At 40.9% G+C, this 24,889-nt stretch overlaps 1 protein-coding gene across 3 annotated transcripts in view; it reads right to left on the minus strand.

Moving 5' to 3' along the window:
- The window catches only part of LOC141777538 (netrin-G1-like), a 77,435-nt gene extending 52,812 nt beyond the window's left edge, over positions 1 to 24,623 (minus strand). Inside the window, exons 1-2 of one of the 3 annotated variants that reach the window (XM_074651890.1) lie at positions 22,885 to 23,453; positions 17,003 to 17,668 (exon numbers count right to left, since the gene is read on the minus strand). In XM_074651890.1, the coding sequence (XP_074507991.1) occupies positions 17,003 to 17,260 (258 nt within the window). In that variant the 5' untranslated portion in view covers positions 17,261 to 17,668; positions 22,885 to 23,453. Of the gene's footprint in view, positions 1 to 17,002; positions 17,669 to 22,884; positions 23,454 to 24,325 lie in introns of those variants that run through there. The other 2 variants (XM_074651889.1, XM_074651888.1) reach the window with 2 other exon arrangements.
- Between the last annotated feature and the right edge of the window lie 266 nt (positions 24,624 to 24,889).

The following is a 24,889-nucleotide window of genomic DNA, read 5'->3' on the forward strand; positions in this document are numbered from 1 at the left end:
ACTTTAGAGAGAATACTTGACACGGGCAGATATTTGTGTGTAAAATAAACACATCAGATACATTTTACAAGCATCTCTTTTGATCCTGACGAGATCGAGCATGACACTAACAATGCCGGGGTCGTAGGTTTGTGTCTCATTTAGTGCTAGAAGTATTTGTTCTTTATGGTTTGATAAAGATGGCCTCGCCCATTTGACAAGATTCATATGTTGTATTTTGATTTGATCATACTGCACAGTCTGTCAGTATTTTGTCTAAGATGATTACACATATTTCAAACAGTATTATACTCGTGCTTTGTGTTAATGAGTTTATTCCAGCCCCGTCTTTCGCAGGGCGTCAAATACCGTCGCTTTGTCACGCTCCTCAGCGTGTGATACCGTCGCACAAGGCACCCTTTACTGTCTGAATTACACCAGGATTTCAAGTAACTACAATGCAAACCCATCCACGTCAATATTAATCACTCAGAGATAGTGGTCAGGGAGTGTGGTGACGTAGTTTAATGAGCAAAAAGACACACATAGCGTGGGTGGGAGGGGTGGTGGATAGGTCCAACAAACAAGGCTTTCATCCAGGAGGCCGCTGTTGGTGTCCCAAACAACGTGTAATCTGTCTTTGTGTTCACAATGTTAAGTTTCACTTTCACTTTACAAACGTAGTAATTTTAAGCCAAACCATGATATTTTTCCATAAACCTAACTAAAGCTGGGTTTCCACAAAAAGATCCTAGGACTTTTCGTCCCTGGATTTACCTTTCAAGGAACAAAGCGGTTCCTTCAGCACACTGTTGTCTGCGTTTCCACCGAGGTCTAAAGACCTACGAAAATTACTCAAATTAGTCCGCTGACGTCTGAAAAAGCAACATGACATGAGACGAGGGCTGCTGGTGGTCACAGCGGTGAACACTCTGCAGCCTGCAGTTCAGTCTGACTACATGTTTCATCTAAAAAACACGCTGGAAAAAATATGTTTTGTCTCACTGCGACGATATTTACTGCTGCATATATTTACTGATGCACGTTGGATGTAATGAATGAAATGCAGAGGAGGAAAATGAAACCCTGAGAGTCTGTCTCCACAGTAAATCATCTGTTGAGTGTTTGAGGGTTATTTATTTGTGCTTTAGAACGTGAAACAATCAGAAAATAACCTTTCATTCCCACATGCACAGCACTGCCGCGCTACATCTGTTTCTTCTACCGCTCGCCCGCTCAGCTCGCTCGCACGATCTCTCTCTCTTTTTCTCTATTTTTTTTTTTTTCTTTTAAATCAGTCAGGAAGCCGACAGCAGAGCCTAACTTTAACTTTAATGTTATAAAAAAAAGACATTAAAGTCTCTCCCCTCGTCCTAAAATGGTCTCAAAATCGATACTAGAGTACTTCCTTGTTTTATGAATGAAGCGGTACAGTTGAAGCAGCAGTGCTGTGTGTGTGTGTGTTCCATCAATCAGCAACGGTCATCCATAAAAAACTCCACCCGGAAAGTTCCGGTACTTTCAGAAAGTACTACCCCCCGACCAGGGCTTTTTTGGGCGGTAAAAGGTAGACATTTCCCAGTGCGTTATAAAGTGACGCCAAGGGGTCCTGACAAAGCGCCAGTATGTGACGAGTTGGGATGAGAAAATGTTGATTCCCCCATTTATATTGGCATGCCATGTGTTTGTCATACGCACAATTTGAGGTACTAAATATGTTACAATGAATGCACTTATACAAAGAGTACTAAACTAGATATAAACATGACATAATACAAAACACTACTTGTATGTTCATTAGAGCTGACAAAGTTAACGCGACTATAACGAGTTAACGCAAATTTGTTTTAACACAACTAATTTCTTTAACGCAATAACACAACTTGCAATTTTTAGGTTGTAGCTTAATCAGTTTTAAAGCTTGAGTGAAGATACTGGCATCATATGAAACTAGAAAACCTAAGTATTGGTACCAGACATGTCATACTAGCTCGCGAAGGAGGCTACATAACGCTCCAAACTTACGCTAAATTTTGGTGAGGAAAAACTGCCATGATCTTTTGCAAAGGGGTCCCTTGACCTCTGACCTCAAGATATGTGAATGAAAATGGTTTCTATGGGTACCCTGGCGTCTCTCCTTTACAGACATGCCCAATTTATGATAATCACATGCAGTTTGGGACAAGTCATAGTCAAGTCAGCACACTGACACACTGACAGCTGTTGTTGCCTGTTGGGCTGCAGTTTGCCATGTTATGATTTGAGCATATTTTTTATGCTAAATGCAGTACCTGTGAGGGTTTCTGGACAATATTTGTCATTGTTTTGTGTTGTTTATTGATTTCCAATAATAAATATATATATACATTTGCATAAAGCAGCATATTTGCCCACTTCCATATTGTTAAGAGTATTAAATACTTGACAAATCTCCCTTTAAGGTACATTTGAACAGATAAAAATGTCTGATTAATTTGCCATTAATGGTGATTAACTATGGAAAGTCATACGATTAATCGCGATTAAATATTTTAATCGATTGACAGCCTTAGTATTAGTCTTATTGGTTATATTTACTCATTCGCACCAGTCTCGTGAACACGATATCTCAGGAACGCCCGGAGGGAATTTCTTCAAATTTGGCACAAACGTCCAGACTGATTAGATTTTGGTGGTCAAAGGTCACTGTGACATCACAAAACACATTTTTGGCTTAACTCAAGAATTAATATGCTAATTATGAAAATTTCACACCAATGTCTAATAGGACAAAATGATGAAGTGATGACATTTTGGACAGACATGGATGTAAACTGCTACTTGATTGGTTGGTGGAGGCATAAAACCGTGAGGCGGTAATTCTAGTTTTTTCATCATGGCCAAATGTCATATGTAAAAGCCTCAATCTTTGCTGATGTAAATGGCCACGTCCTTAGGAAGGGGTAGCTGACCTTTGCTAAGCCACCAGACTTCTGTGTGTTCTAAATCTTGATTGTCATTGATCACATCAAGTGTAACTATGCAACCCAGAATTGTTTACACAAACCCAAATTTCTCGATCTACTCTATTTCACTCCTATTAGGCCATACAGAAAGTGTAATCCATTTGTTACCCTAGAGTGCCTACGCCCTAACAATACACTGATAAACTATTCTAAAATCATTGCATTATTGATTTTGACTCTTGCTAGTTTCATATAAGCGGCTTTAAAACACATCAATGTGCCGCTGAAGGATTCTAAGTGCTCTCTCATTGAGAAGAAAGTCAGAGGACACAGACTCAGCCTTTTACAATGAGATGCAGGGGTCAGCACTGAGAAATTGATGGAAACTGGGATGAAATTGAGAGAGCGAAAGAAAGAACGAGAGACAGTGAGAGTGAAATTGCGGCATTGTTCATCAGTGTGTTAGCTCATAGTGTGTCAACTCGTCCTCCATCTTTTCAATCTGCATAGTTATTAGAGGCTTTTATTAATTTGAAATGCCAAAGTGAGGAATAAAGCATTACTGAAATGTCACCCTTTCACTGAGCATGATAAAATCACACCAGTCACTTTTGGAAACGGGCATTCTTCCCTCCTGCACTTTCATGCCTACCCCTCTCCCTCTCTACAGCACAGTCTCTTACACTCTTTCTCAGAGATCGATATGGCCTGACAACATGATGGCTGGGTTTCCTAAGGGGAGGTGGGTCGCAACAGTAGCCTGTCATCTTGCCATTATTTCTCTCTTTCAAGTCTTGCCCCTTCGACTCGGTACATGTTTTCTGGAAATAAAAAAATCAAAAATGAATACAAAAATTCTGCCGTGTAATGCTTGACCTTTTCAAAAGGTCAAAACGCTGCCAGCTTCTAGGGGATTTTAGAGGGGACAAAGTTCAAAGTTGATGTGCTGCACACATTACAGTAACGCCTTTAAGGCATTGTTTTAGGAAATACAGTTATCAGTTATCTTTCCAAGAGTAAGATGAGAAGATCAATATCAATCTCTTGTCTGTGTTAAGTATAGAGCTGCAGATGGGATGTCTTTAGCCTTGCTTAGCATAAAGACAGGAAACAGAGGGAAAGAGATAACTTGGTTCTGTCCAAAGACATTCACACATTGAATATTTCTTTCTTCGGCCTTTCTGAAAAAATAAAATGTGTTCCTGTGGTTTACTCTCCATATTCTGAGATAAATTATCATCTACTGTAGATCTGAAAATGAAACCTTTGTGATTCCAAGAAAGTTATACAGTGATTGATTTTTTTAACATACAAAAAAACTACAGCTCCCAGGAAAATTCACTGGCTCAGCGCGGGTACTTGGTCATCGTAATTTGTTTCATACATACCCATAATATTCATCAACACTCTCCGGTAAGGACCAACAGACATGTCTGAACTAGCTTCTGCCCCTTAGAACATTTGCTGAGTTGTGACGTTTAACCTGTAGTTTGTAAAATGGTATTCAGCTGCTAAAAACAAGAGTTCAATCAACAACAGTATTAGACATACAAAAAACAGAGCAAAGGGAAATAGCTCCAATATGTAACTCCCCTAAAATCACTAATCGTCTTTTTAACATATCTATTCATGTAAAGGTTAAACCGACCCGATCTCATGGGAAGGTGTATGAAGTGTAAAATCTTGACCCGAGGAAATATTTTAGACTTTTCGCATGTCATTTATAAGCCACAAGCTTAGTGTTGGCTTTTCGTGTGTCGTTTACTGTAACGACACGTCGGTACTGTAAAACGGTCGCTGTTATGTTTAGGCAACAAAACTACGGTAACGTAACGTAACGTAAAATACATACGTGAACAATGTAACATGGAAAAAACACGGAAAACACGCCATAAATGTCACTAAGGTCTCTAACGTAACGTCAAAATAACTCAACAACACTTTGGGACACAAACACTTGTCTCCTGGTTAAAAGTCCTGTGTTTGTTGGACCCATCCACCATAATCAGTCTACCTCACTTGTTATCCTAGCTCACTAGCTCTGAGCGTAGCATATAGTACGCGGATGCATTTGCATTGCAGTCAGTACAGACTACATGGCGTACACATGACACGCCAAAAGCAGAAAAAGACGTTATTATTGCACGCAAAATGACTTACAAAGTATAGGGTCATTCATACGCTATTTGTTGCAACCAAGCTGGTAAACAAACAAGACATATTTAAATAGATAAGAGTGCTTTAGAGGTGTGGATATGCACATTGATGCCATCCTTAATATGGGTCGCGGAAATTAATTTTTTTTCTGCTTCTAGAGCCTGCAATTTCACTACGCGTCTCTAAGCCACTTCAAGAGACACTACACATTTGTGTTACTACTGTATCATAGTCAGTCATATCCTAGCTCCTATATTCCATTCAGGAGGAGGTTATCTGCTGTGTTTTCATGTTAAATAGGTGAAAGTGGCCTTTTTAAAAAGGCTGTCGTTGTAACAAAGCCGTGTTCCCACCAACACAGACTTTTGAGGTTAAAGCTTTCAAAGCGTTCCTCTCCCTTGAGAGAACTACTTGATTGCTTGACACTTCTCAGTCTCGCCAAAATTATAGACGGTGTCTTGCGGGAGGGGAAGTCCTTCACATGTACTTCCCTGCTATGAAAGAATCTTAAAAAAAAACGTTGGCACATGGGTGAGCCAAGTTGAGTTTTTTTGTGCAGCAACAAAGAACCCGCCTGCCAAATAGCTTTGGAGTAATTCAATTACTGTATCTTTTACAAGAATCCCATTCAGCTTGTCAGGCATAAAAAGGATGCTGAATGGGTGTACAAGCACCGAAGGCTGGGAGAACACAAAGAATTCTATTCAGTGGTGAAGGAATTCCTTTTTATTTTTAAAATTACAGTGTGGACAGTCTTGTTACCTTCTTATTACTTTATAGAAAAGGTAGCAGGGCTGAGATGGACATGACAAAATGACAGAGACAGGAAGCTCTCTGAGCGGGGGGAGTCAATCTCAAACTAGCTGAAGCCCAAGGGTCACAACTACAACGTCATCACTAGAAAAGTACTTAATTCAAAGCTCTGAAATACTGTCACTCTCTAAGAACTATTGACAGACACCACACACGTTGAAATAGCGAATTGTTTCCTGTGTACTGAAGTGTAAGACAAACACGCTGATTCACAGATGAAACATTCATGCTTGTATATTATAGTATGCCTTTGCCAGGCAAGCAGCAAAAATGTGTTTGCATGTGAGTCTAGAGCAAATTAGTTAAATGTGGCTGGACTACTGGAAGAAAGGAAACTGAGTCATATCGGGAGGCAAGAGGATTTCCTTTGAATCATTCCAAAATATCATCTTATCTCCTGCAATTTGGGTCCCAGGGGAGTAAATGCTAATGAGTTGTCATCCTGTTTTAAAATTCAAACCTAAAGGGAAAAAAAAAGATTTAATATCTTGTGCAAAGTTTGTTGATCTAGAATTTATAGAGAGGCGAGAAGTAGGGATGTAATCGTTTCACTTTCAGTTGGCCGATTCTCACATGTAAACTTAAAACTATCAAACTTTGTGGGTAAAAATAATACTGTCAAAATAACATACGAAGAGAGGACGTTTTTTTTGTATTGTAAGTAGGGCTGTCAATCGATTAAAATATTTAATCACATTAATCGCATCATTGTCCATGATTAATCGCAATTAATCAAAAATTAATTGAAATTTTTTTTTCTTTTCAAAATGTACCTTAAAGGGAGATTTGTCAAATATTCAATACTCTTATCAACATAGGAGTGGACAAATATGCTTGCTTTATACAAATGTATGTATATATTTATGATTGGAAATCAATTAACAACATAAAACAATGACAAATATTGTTCATAAACCCTCACAGGTACTGCATTTAGCATAAAAAATATGCTCAAATCATAACGTGGCAAACTGCAGCCCAACAGGCAACATCAGCTGTCAGTGTGTCAGTTTGCTGACTTGACTATGGCTTGCCCCAAACTGCATGTGGTTCTCATAAAGTGGGCATGTCTGTAAAGGGGAGACTCGTGGGTACCCATAGAACCCATTTTCATTCACATACCTTGAGGACAGAGTTCAAGGAACACCTATGAAAATGGCCATGCAAGTTTGGAGCATTTTTTAGCCTCCTTCTCAACAAGCTAGTATGACATGGTTGGTACCGATGGATTCCTTAGGTTTTATTATTTCATATGATGCCATGTATCTTCATTTCACCTTTAAAACTGAACCCGCTACAACCTCAGAAAGATTGGTTGCATTAATGCGTCAAAGGAATTAGTGGCATTAAAATTAATTTGCGTTAACGCTTTATTATCACTTTAACTTTGACAGACCTAGTAAATATTAATATGTGGCCTTTGCTATGTGTTGTAGCAAGCTTAAAAGAACCTAATATTATATTCCCTAAAAATCAAATAATTTCTACTGACGTTAGGGGAGGTGCTACTGCTCTAAAACACTGTGGGGAAACAAGACTTAAAATAGATTGATGTTTGTTTTACCATGTCATAACGATAAAATGTGTTCTGATATTTCCGCATCGCTTGAATTAAATGTGCTTCGACCCCAGCTGTGTTAAATGGAAACATATGTCACAGTTTCACTACATCATATTGAACACAGTGGGCAAACAGAACATCAAAGTCCATAAAGGTTTGACAGTCTGCCACTCCTCGCAGCTTGGTTTCATCATACGTCAGTGAAAGTGGCAGAGTGTAAAATACAATATACAACTGTACAATCTGTTTCACAGAATAAGTTTATAAAACGGCTTTGTGCTTTATGGATATAGGAGAACTTGAATAGGTAAGAGAATGTATATGGATATCGGACAACATTTGTATTAGTGAAAGACAATCTGTTATTGTAAGGAAACCTACTGTTATTAGCATTTGTGCTGACAAAGCAATAGTCCTGCATACACCTGCAAAAAAATATTCCAAACTGGCTATTCATGTAATATGTAATTTAGTTTTTAAAGAATGAATGCATATAGGCACTCTATTTCAGACAGCAAACATGCATTCAAATGTTAAGCTGCTCAGGAAGACTGTCTAGTCGAACCACAAAGCCCATCACTTTCTTTTGTATCTCCATGCATAATTCATCTGTGTTTGTATTTACAACCCTCTAAGAATTAACCTGTCAAAGATCCCAGCGTATAATGCAGACATATCTCTATCTGTCAGGTGTTCACCTCATATGGAGCATCCAACCTCCACATGTTCAAACAAGGCATGGATATTATGCATCATCAGCTGACAGAAAACAAGGGACAGGGAAATTAAAAAGCCAGGAGACAAAAGAGGTGGCAGGCGAGTGAAGGAATAAATGATGACTCCCCACTCTCCTGGAGTCAGGGGACATGTTGCATGTCATCTCGGTGTCTTGGTACGCAGTGGTGCGGCGATGATGTGCTGGGCAGGGCCAGTTCAGAACAGAGTCAAGGGCGCAAGGTTGACGGCAAGCTCAACGCTCCAACTGTTTCTTGTCCCCAAACAAATATATGGATGACTGAATCCCCCCCCTCTCCCCAAGACGGAAGGGCACTTTCAGGTATGACCTCTGAACTGCTCGGTCATTTAAGCAACTAGAGATGCCCAAACTGGTTTGCCACAGACATAGACACTTCCTATTTCCTATTACTCTCCGCCACTTTACTTGAGTGTCAGAATTCTATGTGGAATTTTATGTGCTGTATCATACAATAAAGTAGTGTCTATGGCATGTACACTACTTTTCTGGATTGAAAACTGCCATTTAACTTCATTCAGGCTGCAATTACGTTTCCTCCAAAATGTAACTGGCAAAGCAAATTAGTATTATATAAATAGGGTTGCACCGATACCGATACCAGTATAGGGTATTGGGTCAGATACTGTGCTCATGTACTCGTACTTGCAAAACGGCTCCGATACAACGGCACCGATACCACTTTACGGCAGCGTGACGTTAACCTTTCGTCACCATCTTTCGGGTCCTATCGCACGCGCTCACGCTCCACCTCCCCGACGGTGCGGGCAAGACGGGCCGGTGGTGCGCCCGATCCCTCGGGGCCAGGATCCGACCTCGCGCCGGCCCTCACTTTCATCGCGCCACGGGGTTTTGCTTGCACCCTCTGGCTCAAGCGTGCGCTAGACTCCTTTGTCCGTGTTTCAAGACGGGTCTGGTGGGTTGCAGACATCGCCGCAGACCCCTGGCGCCTTTTACGTGGGCCGAGCCTCGCCTTGGCTGAGGACAGTCCGCCCCGGTTGACAGTTGCACCGGGAGCAGGGAACCCCGTCTACTTTGTCCACGGCCCCGGGAAGCACCTTCGCCCCGAGCCTTTCCAAGCTGACCTAGAGCCGGTTGCGGCGCACTGCCTCGTATGCGGTATTCCCCAGCCTGCCGTGTGTTGCTCACACCCTCCAGCTGTCTGTAAACGAGGGTCTTTTGGAACAGAAAAGTACTTGTATCGGTACTCGTATCGGTACTCGGTATCGGCGGGTACCCAAATGTAAGTACTTGTACTCGGTCTGAAAAGAAGTGGTATCGGTGCATCCCTATATATAAACATATTGTAGGAGATAGAGTTGATGCAGTAGCCATTCTGCAGATTCACTATTTCTGTCAATGGCCTCACACCGTTTGTAGCAACGGTTACTTCCCTTTCTCTCATCTGTAATCGATTTATTTCTAAAGTCTATTACGTCAATTCTTGTGGGCATGTAAGACACAGATTGAAAGTTCACAATGACTCCCGTCATTGCATGCAAAGATAAGTCTGCTGCATTGACTGTCAATAACGCGGCAGTCTCCAAGCAGCTTAGTGGGAGCTCTCGTCTCGTCTTTCCTTCCTAAGCCTCCGAGGGGGCCGTGTGGTGAACTGGCAGCCGCAACTCCTTTCATCCATTCTGAGAGAACTGAATAAAGTTCAGAGGAATTACAAGAATCTACCCAGTTAGACTCGGAGTAGCAGGAATAAGCACCATTACTGAATCAGTCTCACAAATGTTTATACAATTGCCAACGTGACGCGGATGAATCAGCGTGGCTGCCGATACTGTGGAGCATGTGGGCCGATGACACCTTACTCAAAGCTCACGTTCATTCATTGAGATCTACTGCCAGATCACTGTAGATGTTGTTGGAGGAACAGAGTGTCTCTCAACTTCTTCCTTTCACTGCCACATTTCAAACCACTGGGCGAAACGTTCTGTAATGAGCAGGGTACTAATCCAAACACTACTCCACCATGGCAGTCTCAGTTAGAAATGCCTGACAGGGTGGTCTGTTTAACAAAACAGAATGTATTTACCCAGCAGTTTCAGATTGTGAAAATTTTAAGACGCTGTGGCAGCCATCTGCCAAACGCTTATTTATGTTTTGTGGAATAAACTCGTCCATGCCCATTACTTGGCAACTACAAATGATTTGGTTTAACTCTGAATTGCAGGAAAATTAAACCTCCTTTCTCAATGAAGTCGTTGTAATGGGCTGCCACTTTTGCAAACTGCCATTAAATCCACCAAAGCCAACCTGATTTGGACTTAAGAGAGGGAGAGAAGTGCTGTAATTAAATACACTCTCATGTCTGTTAACCAGATCAAAAATGATTATGAGAGGTTTTAGATGCAGATGACGTTCAGCGGGCGTTCTTCTGCATTAACAGCCATTGTTCATTAGGGGGCATATGGTGCAATAGTGTAATAACTGTCTCGCCTACAACCATTCAAATGGGTTTAATTGGATAATTTGTATTAATCTGTGAACATGCTGAGTATCAAAAATGTCTTTCTCTTCATTAGCTATAACAGAATGCATGAAATATTAGAGAAATAATATGCAAATTTGGAGTGGTAATGACATAAATGACAGCATATGTGTGAAATGTTTTAGCTTGCACACTGCCTCTTAGTTGAAAAAGACCTTAAACCATGTTGTTGAATGATAGTGAGTGACAGTGCCACAATGCACCACGGGAGAACAGCCTTAATACCAACACATTTTGAAGAACCCCTGAAGGTCTGCAGCTAAAAATAAAAACAGGGCTAACTCCCTGATGCAGAACACCTGTCCTAGACACTGTTTATCCTGGACTCTCTTTGATACTTGTCCTAAACATCCAAGAAAAAGCAGGCCTGGTATTAGAGCCAACACCAAAAGGGTATCTTTACCATCTCATCGAAAAAGTAAACAACCTCAAACCTTAACATATAAAAGATCCCCTCTTGAATGATTAATGCCCTTTTGATGAGCAAAAGACTCGGTGATAACTATATTCAGCAGAGCTTAGTTTGGACAAAAAAACATCCTTAAGCGACGGAGATGGAAATCATAAGCACAAGACAGAGGGAAGGGAGGGGGGAACGAGACATCCAGGATTCTTTGACCATCCGCTATGAGGGAAAGCAACTCCTGGGGAAAGTGATTAGACTAGGCTCACTGCAGGCAACTTGGTGATTGGCTAAAAGAGCTCATTTGCATGCTGCTCTCATCTCCAACAAACTCTCGGGAAGCACCGGTGGATAAGGTCACCGGTGTCAGTCTGCCTCTGTGCCAGCCGAGAATGTAAACAGATCAAACGCACAACAGCCGTTTAAGCGAGTGCAGGAGGAGCCTGTGTTCTTGATCATCTAGACAATGATGACCTCAAATTCATGTCAGAGGTGATCCTGGCATCCTGACAGTCAGATGTAGGGACGTCTCTGAGCAGTCGCATAACAAAAGCTTTTAGTCAAGTAGAAGGTACAGCTTGAATATTCACGTGTCGGGGAATGTGGGGATTGAAAATGCTATTGCTCACTTATGTCTTGTTACGGCAGGTCGGTAATCTTTGTTTTCCTTGACCTGCCGTGATTACATCAATGTCTAAAACACCAATCATTAATTTATTTAATACGGGGATTAAACTGCTTCTACTTATGATTAGAATTTGACTTTTTTTGTTGTCCATTAAACTATATGATGCGTTAGTTAAGTGTTTTTCCATTCAGACGTTGCTGTCTGGTGAAAATGTATCTATAAAATTCTAACTTTTCAGGGGGTAAAATAAAGGTTTTTCATTTTTTGGATTTAAAATAGCATTTCATCATTTGATAAGGCTCGGCTAGTCCAGGAGGTGAGAGAATTTTATCCAACCCACTAAAAACAAAACTTGGTCAAAACTGAGGATATGGCTTGACCGTGTTGGTCAGTCTGTGAATTTGTGGCTAAATTGTTACACAAATAGTTAGTGGTCATGTCTATAATGTTAAATCCAGCCGTACATGTCCACCAGGTCTGGCGAGTACACTAGGGGACACGCTGCTCCACTCAACTGGCCATTCAAGCGGTGACGTACCCTATCATGGTCCCTGGTTTCAAACAGTCAAACATGGCAGCCTGCTCGTAATCTTTCTGTTATCTGTCTAAAATATACTTCTGAAAATATTTTAAGCAAGAAATAGTCTATACCACTGCTGAATCTTGTTTCATTTTAGAACTACATCACCTAGTTTGACAGCTTGGTCCAAGTTTCATGAGCCGGACGCGCTGCGCTGGACAGGCTCATTTGCATACAAGACCTTTTCATTTTGAAAGAGCAACGGCCAACAAGGAGAAAACTCCAACACTCGGTCGACCAGTCGTGTAACTCCATCACTCACTCAGTGACAGACTTTTACGTTTGTAAGGCTGGCCCTTTGCGGTCCAGCCAAAAACTAAGACCAGTATAATTAAAAATAATGTAACAAGACTAAGAATCTATAGCCATGTAGCTCATTTTTTAGGCTGAATTGAGGCACTGCTTTGCTGTGAGCAAAATTCTAATGTCAGTATGGTAACATGCTGACCCTGGCAATGTTAGCATTTAACAGATAATGTTTAACAAGTTCACCATCTTGTTTAAGCTTATAGCCATGCTAAAATTTAAACTAATTAACAATAAATTTACAGCTGAGGCTGATGGGAATGTCATTAGTTTGGCAAGCATTTGGTCATAAACCAAAGTATTGGACACACCTGATGATTTGACCTGATGATGGCGCTAGATGAAATTCAGGCAATCACCAAAGTGAATACTATTCATCCTAAGGGGAGCATGAATGTCTCTACCAAATTTCATGGCAATTCATCCAATCAAGACATTTCACTTAGAATTACAAATGTTAACCTCATGGAAATGCAAGAGGATAAGTAAAAGGATCACCAAAGTCATTGGGATTCATCGTCTGGGAACCATGAATGTCTGTACAAAATTTTGTCCCAATCCATCCAGTAGATATTGATATATTTCACTGGATACAGTAAGTAAAGATTCTGACCGCTCTAATGGCCCTAGAGGAAAAGGAGCAGATCACCTAAGTCAGTAGGACTCTGGGAAACATGAATGTCTTTACAAAATGTCATGGCGATCCATCCATCCAATAGTTGTTCAGACATTTCAGTCTGGACCAAAGTGGTGGACTTACTGACTGATCGACCCTCTGAGCGACGGACTGTTATCCCTAAATCCAGGCTGCTAGGGTTGGCTAAAAGCATTATTCAATAAAAAGTGACCAATGTCTCCTTCAACAGCTTACCTACAATACTGGTAAGTAATAAGGCCTTAAAATTCACTGGTAGTAGTTTTATCTACAAATGTATAAATCAACTTTATAAATTGCGTAACAATTACTACACAACATATCCTGACAAAGAAATGTAAAAAGGAAATATACAACTTATGAAAATAATGATGCAATATGTATGCAGTATACGGAATATGAAATTATTAGGGGTGTTAATCGGTTGAAATATTTAACCGCAATTAATCGCATGATTGTACATAGTTAATTGCGATTAATCGCAAATGAATCACACATTTTTCTGTTCAAAATGTAGCTTAAAGGGAGATTTTTCAAGTATTTAATACTCTTATCAACATGGGAGTGGACAATATGCTTGCTTTATGCAAATATGTGTGTATATATTTATGATTGGAAATCAATTAACAACACAAAACAATGACAAATATTGTCCCGAAACCTTCACAGGTACGGCATTTAGCATAAAAAATATGCTCAGTGTGTCAGTGTGCTGACTTGACTATGACTTGCCCCAAACTGCATGTGATTATCATAAAGTGGGCATGTTTGTAAAGGGGAGACTCGTGGGTACACGTAGAACCCAATTTCATTCACATATCTTGAGGTCAGAGGTCGAGGGACCCCTTTGAAAATGGCCATGCCAGTTTTTCCTCGCCAAAATTTAGCATAAATTTGGAGAGTTATTTAGTCTCCTTTGCGACAAGCTTGTATGACATGGTTGGTACAAATGGATTCCTTAGGTTTTTCTTGTATCATACGATGCCAGTATCTTCACTCTAGCTTCAACCTAGTCAAAGACCTACCCACCCAAAAATTGCCAATTGCGTTAAAGACATTAGTGGTATTAAAACAAATTTGCGTTAAGGCGTTATTATCGCGTTAACTTTGACAGCCCTAATACTAATGCTTTGTCAGACCCTTCTGCATCACTTTTTGGTTGAAAAAGAGATACAATCCAAAGAAATTAAAAGGGAAACATGGACAAAGTTGTGACAAAGCATTTTTAACTACTGTACCAACAGTCACTGTAGTGAAATATAGTATCAGTCTTACCAATTTGACTCTCTCTGTCTCTATTTGCTCTTTATTCTCCCTGTGTTATGTGTGTTATGTGTGTTATGTTGCGTATTCAGGATAATCTACTGTGCTGATAAAGATTTCACTGTTCGCTTTGATATAAAGCTTCACAGAACGTCACACATGACTGGCGGCCGGCTCCTTTTTGATCCTACAGCGGCATTAAATGTCTCAATGCCATCTGGAGCTGCGAGAATAAAAACTCTCCTTTTTAAAGATGCCCATTTTAATTGGTAAATATTTACTTGCAGGAGCTCTCTGCGGGCTCACACACGGTTTCTAATGAAGCACTTTAAAGCCTATGGGCTCTCGTTGCTTACTTTGAGTGTGATTCTAAACAAGTGCAACCTGGGGTTGAACTGTAGATAATGGTTGATATGGGCCAATGAAACACAACGCTGAACAATGAGGTGAGCTTGTAGTGCATAATAACTGCGCCAGTACAATTACCCTGTTACTGTTAACGCTGATCCTCCCTCTGTGTGTGTGTGGTTTGACTATACAGTATGTGCAGTCACATGTACGTCATATGTGTGTCTGGGTGTGCTTTTTTTAATGTAGGGTTGGTTGCCAAAATCCATATCACAATATTTTTGACCAAATACCTTCATATGTTTAAACAGTATGCTGTATAGTTATACAATTATTTGAGGAGGAAAATAAAATAACATTAAAGTTCTACAATTGCATGCAGCGTTTTCAGGGTCCGAAATGAACTCCTGCCAAGCGCCTAATGCTGGTAGATTTTCCGTTTGGCAAGTAATCTGATAAGGCTGTCTACCACACCGGTGGGTATACTGGTGGTTTAACGTTAGTACCAAAATAGTCCTTTAATAAAAAACGATGCTTGGTTACACTGAGAGTCTGTACCGTGTTTTGATGCCATTTCGGGCGCGCTGCTTCTGTCCTCTGCTCTCTGTGTCGGAGTTTGACACACGCACAAATTCGCGCCGTGTGCTTAACGTTAGAGATTGATTGAACGGAGATTGTGTTTGTTTACGAGAAAGTTCATGTGTATTTTGGGGTGACGATGAGACAAGAAAGGTTTCTGCCAGCTAGTGTAGTGCACTAGTGGCCCGTAATGTTAACGAGTGTCCAGTCGAGAGACAGAGAGACAGAGAGAGAGAGAGAGAGAGAGAGAGAGAGTGTCTGACGGTGATGACGACGTTAGCAGTAACACTGTGAACATAGCAGCACAGTGATTGTACAGTTCAGACTGTCAGTGAATAAATGCTACAACTCCTCAAGACACAAACCAAGTTCCCGTGTCTTGCATGCCACCTGCTGATTAAAGCGAAGGAGGTTAGCCCTAAAGCTAGCGACAACAACGACCCATGTGGGCTGAAAGGCTTACCTTTAAGGTGGACCAGCTATTCTCATTTTAGTGATAAGCTACTTCTCTGAGTTTTGTTTAGCTTTTTTTGTCTTTTTTTTTTTTTTACACAAATACCGTCATAATCCGTATAGTAGCCTATACCCAGTGAAATGCCAGGAGTTTATGAAAAAATAGATACCGCCCAAGCCTAGTATTCAGGCTTGAATTGATTAACTGTCAAAATATTTAGATTATTTTGACGGTTAATCAATTCAAGCCTGTATACTAGGCTTGGGCGGTTTATCAATTCATATTTATATTCAACATATAGCCTTATTATTTCAATGAAATGTACCGAAACAAATGTATATGTGACACAAAAAGGCAATTTATTATTTTGGACGATAACAGATATGCCTGGCTGGTGGTTTTTTCATCTACCAGTCCCCCTTGGCTGGTGAGTCAAACAGTTAATTTCGGACACTGAGCGTTTTGCAAGAGCACAAAATCTATCAAGGGAACGCAAAGAGATTGCAAAAGGTTTTTCTCCCATCTATTAAATTGTCCCCTCGATGACTCTGTAGAATTTTTGAGACATACAAACAAACAAGAAGACATTTGTGATCTTGTGTTAAGATAAACCACAGTATCGTTGAAAAAATTACACTTTTCATTTAACTCCGCTAGACCAGTCAGATGAGCTCAGAAATGTTTGCAATTTGACTGTTATTCATGACCTGTTGTGTGTATGTACTGTACTGTATGTCTTCCTGTATGCTTGTGCATGTCTGTGTGAATATGAGTCCTTGTGCGGTACTTGTTTTAGTGTGTGCTGATATGCATCTGTGTATCTTCACACCTGCTTCTCCAGGATTTGTGCATATATATTCACGTGAGTCCATCTGCGTGTGTCTAGATTGTGACTCTGCTGCTGCATGTTAGCACTTGTATCCTAATGCACAAAACCCGGTGTGCACATTAATCTCTGCCGCAGCGGCAGCACGTTGCCTTGTATGCACTGCTCTCTATCCCTGACCCAGTATGCTGTGTGATCCTGCCTACAGCCTCATTTGTCTCCATCACGGGACAGCCGAGGTTACGACTCACCAAAGCGCAGTAGGTTTCTGGCGGATCTCCACACGTGATATTTGGGGGGTCGAGGGCCACTCGCAGGTACTTTGTCATGTCGGTGGCTTCTGGCTGACAGGCCATGTAGTCCCACGCCAGGCCCTCCTCTGTATAGATCTGGGACTTGCACACGTCATAGTGTCCCCAAGCCGCCGGGTAATGTTGCATGGCATGTGACACGCTGGTGCACACGGCTTGCAGAGTGAACAATACGGGCCAAAGCATCGCTGATCTCATTCTGTATGGTTTTCTGTGGAACTTCTTTTTTTTTTTTTGTCTTTACAGCTGCTGCTTTGTCACAGAAATGACAATATCGCTGAGGATTTTCTAAATTAACTGCAGCTTCGAACGGTGCAATGGTGCATTTGGGAACTGTGGCAGCATGTTGCTTTCTGTTGTGTGAGTGGCTTCAGGCAAAGATTAGCCCCCATTCACTTATTTTGCCTTTGATTGTTGCCACTTCTGCCTGGTTGATGAGGTGTGTCAACAAGGGGAGCTTCTTCACAAGTGTCGGGCGTTGATGAAAGGGTCAACGAACGGTCAGATGTGATGTGCAGAGAGGAGTGACACTCCTCATAAGTCAGTGGCTGTCAGATGTGTTAGCTTGATCTCCTGTCGATGGTGGTTTTTGCAGCAGGCAGCATCCTATAAGACAGAAGAAGAAGACCGTTTGGTGAATTAAACGGACCACATAAAACATTTGAAACACTATTACTTTTATTACAGTTATATTAACAGAGGCTGTGCATGGTTTAAGGGCACTGAGGTGGATAAGTAGCGCGTCTCACTGTCTACTACCACACACACACACACATAATGTATACACAAACACAATGCATTCCACTGTTTATGTTTATACGTATCCCTCAATAATAACCATGGCAAAATCACTGTACACAATTCAAATCGAGCTTGCTCTGCGGATCTAATCTCCATTTGATTTTCATACAAAAAGGCTTATTTCCATGTGTCAAGTCACTGCATTTAAGTTACTGCTTTTTCCGATTCTCTCGCTCCTTTAGAGCCGAATGTGGAGTCGCATTTTTCCCAGTGCCTTTCAGAGGCATTTGGGAAATATTAAAGTAAAATTGGGAGACAGAAATGGTCTATTTGAGGGATTGTGCGTTCCTCTGAGCTATCACAAGCCATCAGTCAGATGGCCTAACTCATCAGGTAATGGTGCCTGGCAGCAGTCAGTGGAGACCCACACCATCTCAATGTCTCAGGTACAACGTGTGTGTGTGTGCGGTAGTGGAGAAAATAAAATTGAGCAGCTATATACGGCTGCCTGCAACAGAGTAATGACACTGTAAATAGTTACGGTTGCCTGTCAATGTGCTCGGATGGCCTGAGGTTTTTATCATAGTGAAAAGAAGTCCATGTTCCAGTGAGTGAAAAATGTACTTACATTTCAATTGAACCTTTGCCTACTTAGGGCACAATTCCAACAAGCATGTACGGTTATCCTCTTTAAAAGCCTATTACAAATGTGCAATGTCACATCACATTTATTCTAACACAAATCCAGGCCTAAAAAAATATTCGGCACAACCAGCTGATATATACAGTTGAGCCAGTAACTTTCCAGTCAGCAGCTTTACTCTGAACCCTTCAGGCTCCAGCTGTGACTGACAGCTGTCACTGCTGAAATAAATAGTTTCAGGTAAAATGTGATTTGAAGCATGTGGAGTCTTTTATTTTCAGTGGAAAAGAGCTACTTTTGGATTTTCTGTCACGAGATTACAGCTTTTATCAAGTCAAATCACATTAATTAACGGAAGGATTTTAATAAAAAGGTTTATCGTGTGAAAGGAGAAAGATTCCGATCAGATTTGGGAAACAGAAAATCATCTTAATGAGCTGTTGCGGCTCACACATGCAGGCTGGTTTCTGTGCTCCCTGCTGACATACGGAGGCATTAGCATTCAGTATTTTAACTTGGCCATCTTGTCTTGGACTGAAAATTGTGCCAATTTGAATGGTTTCTGACCACATCTAAGGCAATTACTGCTTCCCTTCTCCCAACCTAATGCCCCTTTAACAAAATGACTACAGGCTTGAATACATTCCAACTGTAATGCCAGATGTTCGTGTGAGCCAGACAAAATTATCCGCGCTGCCATTCAGACTCGGCAGACCCTTCAAAGTGAGCCGTGTCAGGAGGTATGGATGGCAGGTTTCATTTGACAGACCTCTGGTTGGGGCTGAGGGGAAGAATCTGATGGGGGGGGGAAAGAAAACGTACGGGGAAAGAATTTTGGCTCTTTAAACGTGCTCATGTCAATCAACAAGACTCCTCAGAAGAGGCCAATTACAAATTTGATAACACGGCTGGAGCTCCGAGTGATGAATAAGCCATTTCTTTCATGCGTGTATCAAAATTCATAAATATAAATGTCAGTCCCTGATCAGAGATGTGTCACAGGATAGACTCCTCTCAACTCACACACACCTAGATGTACCCTTTCATAATACTGACGTTGACTTTCATTATAAAGACAGTTAAATTAGGCAGCAGCTGCAGTGTCGAGGAGGGCTCGCTCATCTTATTTTTATTTAATAGGGAACATTGAAAGTTAATAAGCGACCGCCAATGGAGCTGACCACGGGAATGTTGGATTTAATTCATAGGCACTTGGAGTAATGAAATCTATACAGATGAAAGGAAGGTGTCAGAGTGAACAGATACTATTCTGCATCAGAGAACTACTAAGGTGACAGGAAACGGGGGAAAAAAGCGTACAATATAAAATCTTTCAAATCTGTATTTTGCCTAATAAATTATTTCTAAGTGTTCTGACACCAGATAATTCATCTCCTATAAAGACTATAGAGTAGGAAGGCACCGATTCGACTTTTTCAGTCCCGATACCGATACCTGGGCTTTGTATATCGGCCGATACCGAGTACCGATCTGATGCCAGTGTTTAATTAATAAGTTGTATGGAAGTGACTGGGATCATTCTTTTATGTGTAAGCTAACATCAGACTTGACTTAAACATCGCTTTTTTAACTTTGTAAAACAAAATGTAACAAATAAATACATAGATACACAATTACTGAATTTTTATTTATTTTTAAAATAATAAATCATACACCAGAAACTTGGTCAAATATAAGTGTAAACCTTTATAATGCAGCAACAAATTGGTCAAAACTTAAACAGGAATTAAAATTCCAGTATATAATATATGTAGTATATAAACATAGAATTTAATTTAATAGATCGGCCCCATCGTCACCGATATCCGATCCAGTTATTTGAGTCAGTATATCCGATCCGGTATCGTTGCATCCCGACTAATAAGCGACAGCAAAATGAAGCTGACCATGGGAATTTAATTCATAGACATTTGGAGTAATGAAATCTATACAGATGTAAGTAAGGTGTCAGGGTGAACCTCTGTGGACAGATACCATTCAACATCAGAGCTTTAATGTGAGAGGAAATGGGGGGGAAAAGCGTACAATATAAAATGCTTCAAATCTGTTTTTTTGCTCTAACACCATTTAGAAAGCTAATTCATCTCCTATAGAGAGGTCAAAACATCAAAACAACATCAACATCTTTACTTAAAATTACACATAAAATCTATAAATGCAATATACTGTACAACAAAATTAGAATCTTCTACCCTTGTTTCCCCCGCCCCTGCATCTATACCTCATACCTCATACCCAGTGGCACTCAAAATGCACAGAGAAGCTCATAGGAATGTCATAATTTCACTGAGAAAAATATGAGGTCAGACTCTATATTAAAAGTCATCAATATTTGAGCAGCTCTCTGTATGCAGTGAGAGAGAGAGAGAAATAGAGAGAGAGAGAGAGAGCCTAGAGCTTAGGGTGACCACCTCACCTCTCTCTACCCCCCCACCCTCCTCTTTCTCTCGCTGACTCTTTCCTTCACTTGTTTTCGAAGCCTCTGAAACACCCCCTTGTGTCCGCTTGCATTCCATCCCCTGGGCAGCTCAAGCATGGCAGAGTGTTTTAAAAGTCAGCAGGCAGCCGAGCCCTGTGGCTTATATTGGTTACAAACTCCCAGCCAGACTCTTAAAAAACCATGGCGGGTGTGTGTTCCATTCATTTTATAGTAATCCCCGCTAAAGTGAGGCTTTGCTTTCTGTCTCTGAGTGTGGCTTTTCTGATCGCCTCTTGGCTCCCATACAGGGCAAAGTTGAGGAGGGAGCTGTCCACGGTGCTGAAATACCGGACATCAACATCTGCTCCTGTGCTCCGCACTGGACAAGCCAGAGCCTTAAACGCTGACATCAGTGATTTCAAGATGACACTTTTATTGATTTTTTAGAACAACAACAAAAAAAAAAGCCCTCTGACAGCCAAACTGATGCTCCCACTGTGGTTTATCCTCCCGCAACAATTGCTATTTTGTTGCCTTTGCCTTTCTGTATCGAGCACCTGGTCAGGATTTTGGATGTGCACGCACACAATACCGCCTTGTTGTGTTTTTATTGATTCCGCTGACTTCCAACCAATAACTTCTGATCCATAGCCAGTTTGAGCAGACTGATGCTTTGTGGCTGGCTGATGAGTGCAACAATAAACGGGTTAATGCATCCAACGTTCTCCGAGCCAAGAACCAACCCTTTCCATATGAGTCACAGTGGGATCGACTGGCAGGCAGAAGCATGTCTGTACTGGCACGCATTTGTCTTCTTATTGTCTTTCAATCCTTCTCTCTCTCTCTCTTGGTATCTCAGTCAATCTCTCAGTCCTGCTCCTTCTCTCTTCCAACCCTCTTCATTTCTTTGTCTCTCAACAGCACCCTTGCTGCACTACATCCGTAAGCACATACAATTAAATGCCCAAGGGCTGCACCTTTAAACCTCTGCAATTGGTGTCACTTTTTTTATTTACAACAATGACTGGCTGTGCTTTCATGCAAAGGTTTTTTTTTTCCCTGAGAAGATGTATGTAGTTGAGACAATGTGAGGGATCCCTCAACATGGAGCCCAGCCAGAGATAGACACACAGCCACACACATGAAATGTGATGCCATACATTATTCAAAGTTCTCCTCCTGAACCACTAACATGCAAAAACGCAAAACATGTAGCAAACATTTTTAAAATCCAGGACATGTAACATTCATGCAATCAGAAAAAAAAACACAGGACAGAGACTATAAGGAGAAAAAAAAGTCCAATAATTTTTTTTTTTTTTTTATACAATTTAAATTAAGATGTAAATAATGCAACCATTTATCACAACTTAAGATATTCATCAGAAGCTGTGCTCTGTCTGTTCTGGGTCAGATGTTTTTGCGCAGAGGCGAGGCACACCTAGATCTGACTTTACTGACCTGCTGCGCAACAGGTTAAAGTCACATTAGTCCTTTTATTAAACCACTGAGGAGAATGGGGATCTATTTAGAATAACAGCAGCTTTAAATGAAGCGTATACGATGCAAATCCACATTTATAAGCAAGAAGAAAAACCTCCTCAAGACAGTAAAACTTAATGGTAAAAACACTGTGGAATTATATCTCATGTGCCTCTCATTCCTTATTCATTTAAGTCACATTAGTCCATGTATTAAACCACTGAGGATAATGAGGATATGTTTAGAATAACAGCAGCTTCAGATGAAGTGTATACGATGCAAATCCACATTTATAAGCAAGAAGAAAAACCTCCTCAAGACACTAAAACTGAATTCTATTTCATGTGCCTCTCATTCCTTATTCATTTAAGCCACTTCAAACCTGATTACACTTAACGTTCCGCCCATGAAGCAGCCCTCCTGTAATTACCCTATAATTGCCCATTTAGTCACGATTGTCATCATCATGCAAAAGAGAAAATGAACAATCTGAATGCTCCAAAACACAATACTCACATTTTAAATGCGCTCCTCATGGGACGAGCTGCTCATTCAACAAGTTCTTTAGTAGTTGGAGAAAGATATCTTCACACGATTCCTCTCTTTTCTAATTTATTCTAATTTCAAGCAGATGGATGAATGAATAAAAAGCGATGTATGCGCAGAAAGCGCGCATTCACATGGAGAGCACAACGGGTTTCTCTTTTCCTCCTCAACTTTTTCTTTCAACTTTTGCGTCTCTCTAAAAGCAGCCTTGTCCTTCCAAATAACGTTTACAGAGGCTACTCGCTCACATTCACAGCTTTTCTTTCGCGCTTACAGACGTCGCCGAGTCTCGACTGATGGTGTCCATACACACAGAGCTGTTTGTCTTTATGCAGCGCTGCTCTTTTGGCGCAGCAGCGTTCATCGGAATGAGCACACGCAGAAAACAAAGTAGCCTGTTCAGGGGATTCAAAGATTCATTAAAAGTCCATCAAGACGCATTAAAACACAAATCCCGACGGAGAGCAACAACTCTTGGAGAGATCTGTCAGCTCCAGCCGAGTTGTGAGGAGGAGAGAGATAAGCGATCTGCCTCAGATGGAGCCGCTATGTCCAGTTACATACGAGCGCTCCGCCGGGTCCTAAAGATAATAACACTGCCTCGCTTGTTAAAATCTCAACTTCAACCGTTTGTTTTTTACGCGGTTTTAAATTCGAGCAACTGCGCAAAAAAACGCTCTCTGGAGTCATTTATTCTAACAGGCGGATCTTAGTGTTTTTTGACATGTTTAAAATGGAACTCCATCACTAAAATTAAACAAAGCAAGTGACGTTATCTCACTGTGATGCTTTTGAAAAAATCCTGAATTGATTTTCTCCCGTTTATTCATATGAAAGAAATGTGTCCAAACTCTTAAGCATGATGATAGGAGTCGTTTTCGTAAACAAGAGACACAAACATCTGCAGTGGCACTAAAGTGGAATCTTCTATTTTAAAGTTGCCCGATGATTACTGAGCTGCATCGCTTCACAGCAACCAACTAAAACGCACTGATGTCATGTGGAAAACAGTTCAACCATTGTCGACTACATCATATACAGTAATAATAAGAATGACAATCTTCATGTGTGATCAGGCGCATCACATATAAGCTACTTAACGCCGTGCATTATTAGTGTACTCATTGAGTTTTATTACCACATTTCAGGACGCGTGTTGGAGAGCAAAATCCACCCAAACTTAACAGAAGCAAGTCCTCGGGGCAGAAATCCAAAGTGCAACACACATTAAAAATGCAGCCGAAGTTTGCAAGAATCGCATCGCCGAAGAAATAAAAAACAACAAAAAAAAAATACAATATCATTTGGTTGTTTGTCTGTGTCACCGCCCGGAGGTCACATATTACGCATATCATCTCCACTATACAACATCACCGCTTCAGGGGCTCGAAAACAAAAAAGATAATCTTACCTTCCATGTAAGGATGTGTGAGATTGGAGCTGCGCTTTGCCAACAAAAAAAAGAAAGAAAAAGGAAACGGGGAGAAACTCCTCTTGGCCGGAGTTGTTGTTGTTGTTGCTGTAATTATTATTGGTTGAATTTTCTAAGGCAGAGAGCTGAGAGAATAACTGGAGTGAGGTGCGTCTAGCGGGCTCCCTTGGCGAGGAGTCCTAGATGTCACCCTCTCCACTACAGGGTGCCAAGCAGCCGCCACGGTGACAGCTCGCTTTCAACACGCATTTTAATTGTGCTGTAATGCCAACTGGTGGAGATGGCACGATAAGAACAACCGCACCCATCTGAAGGTCACTACAGTCATTGAGTGGATTACAACATAACATGTCGGTGCAATAAAAGGCTCAAAAACTGCTGAGTTGTACAATCAGTAACTCTAGCCTTTTATATTCTCCATTCATATTTTTTAGAGGTAGACACAGAGCAAACTGGGGCGTTTTTGTTCTGTTGTTTGTAAAAACAAGAAATGCAAAAAGGTGCTGGAAAGCTTTTCTTTCTGTTTTTACTGTAATCTACTTG

The sequence above is a fragment of the Sebastes fasciatus genome, chromosome 11, assembly GCF_043250625.1.
Source record: "Sebastes fasciatus isolate fSebFas1 chromosome 11, fSebFas1.pri, whole genome shotgun sequence".
NCBI lineage: Eukaryota > Metazoa > Chordata > Actinopteri > Perciformes > Sebastidae > Sebastes > Sebastes fasciatus.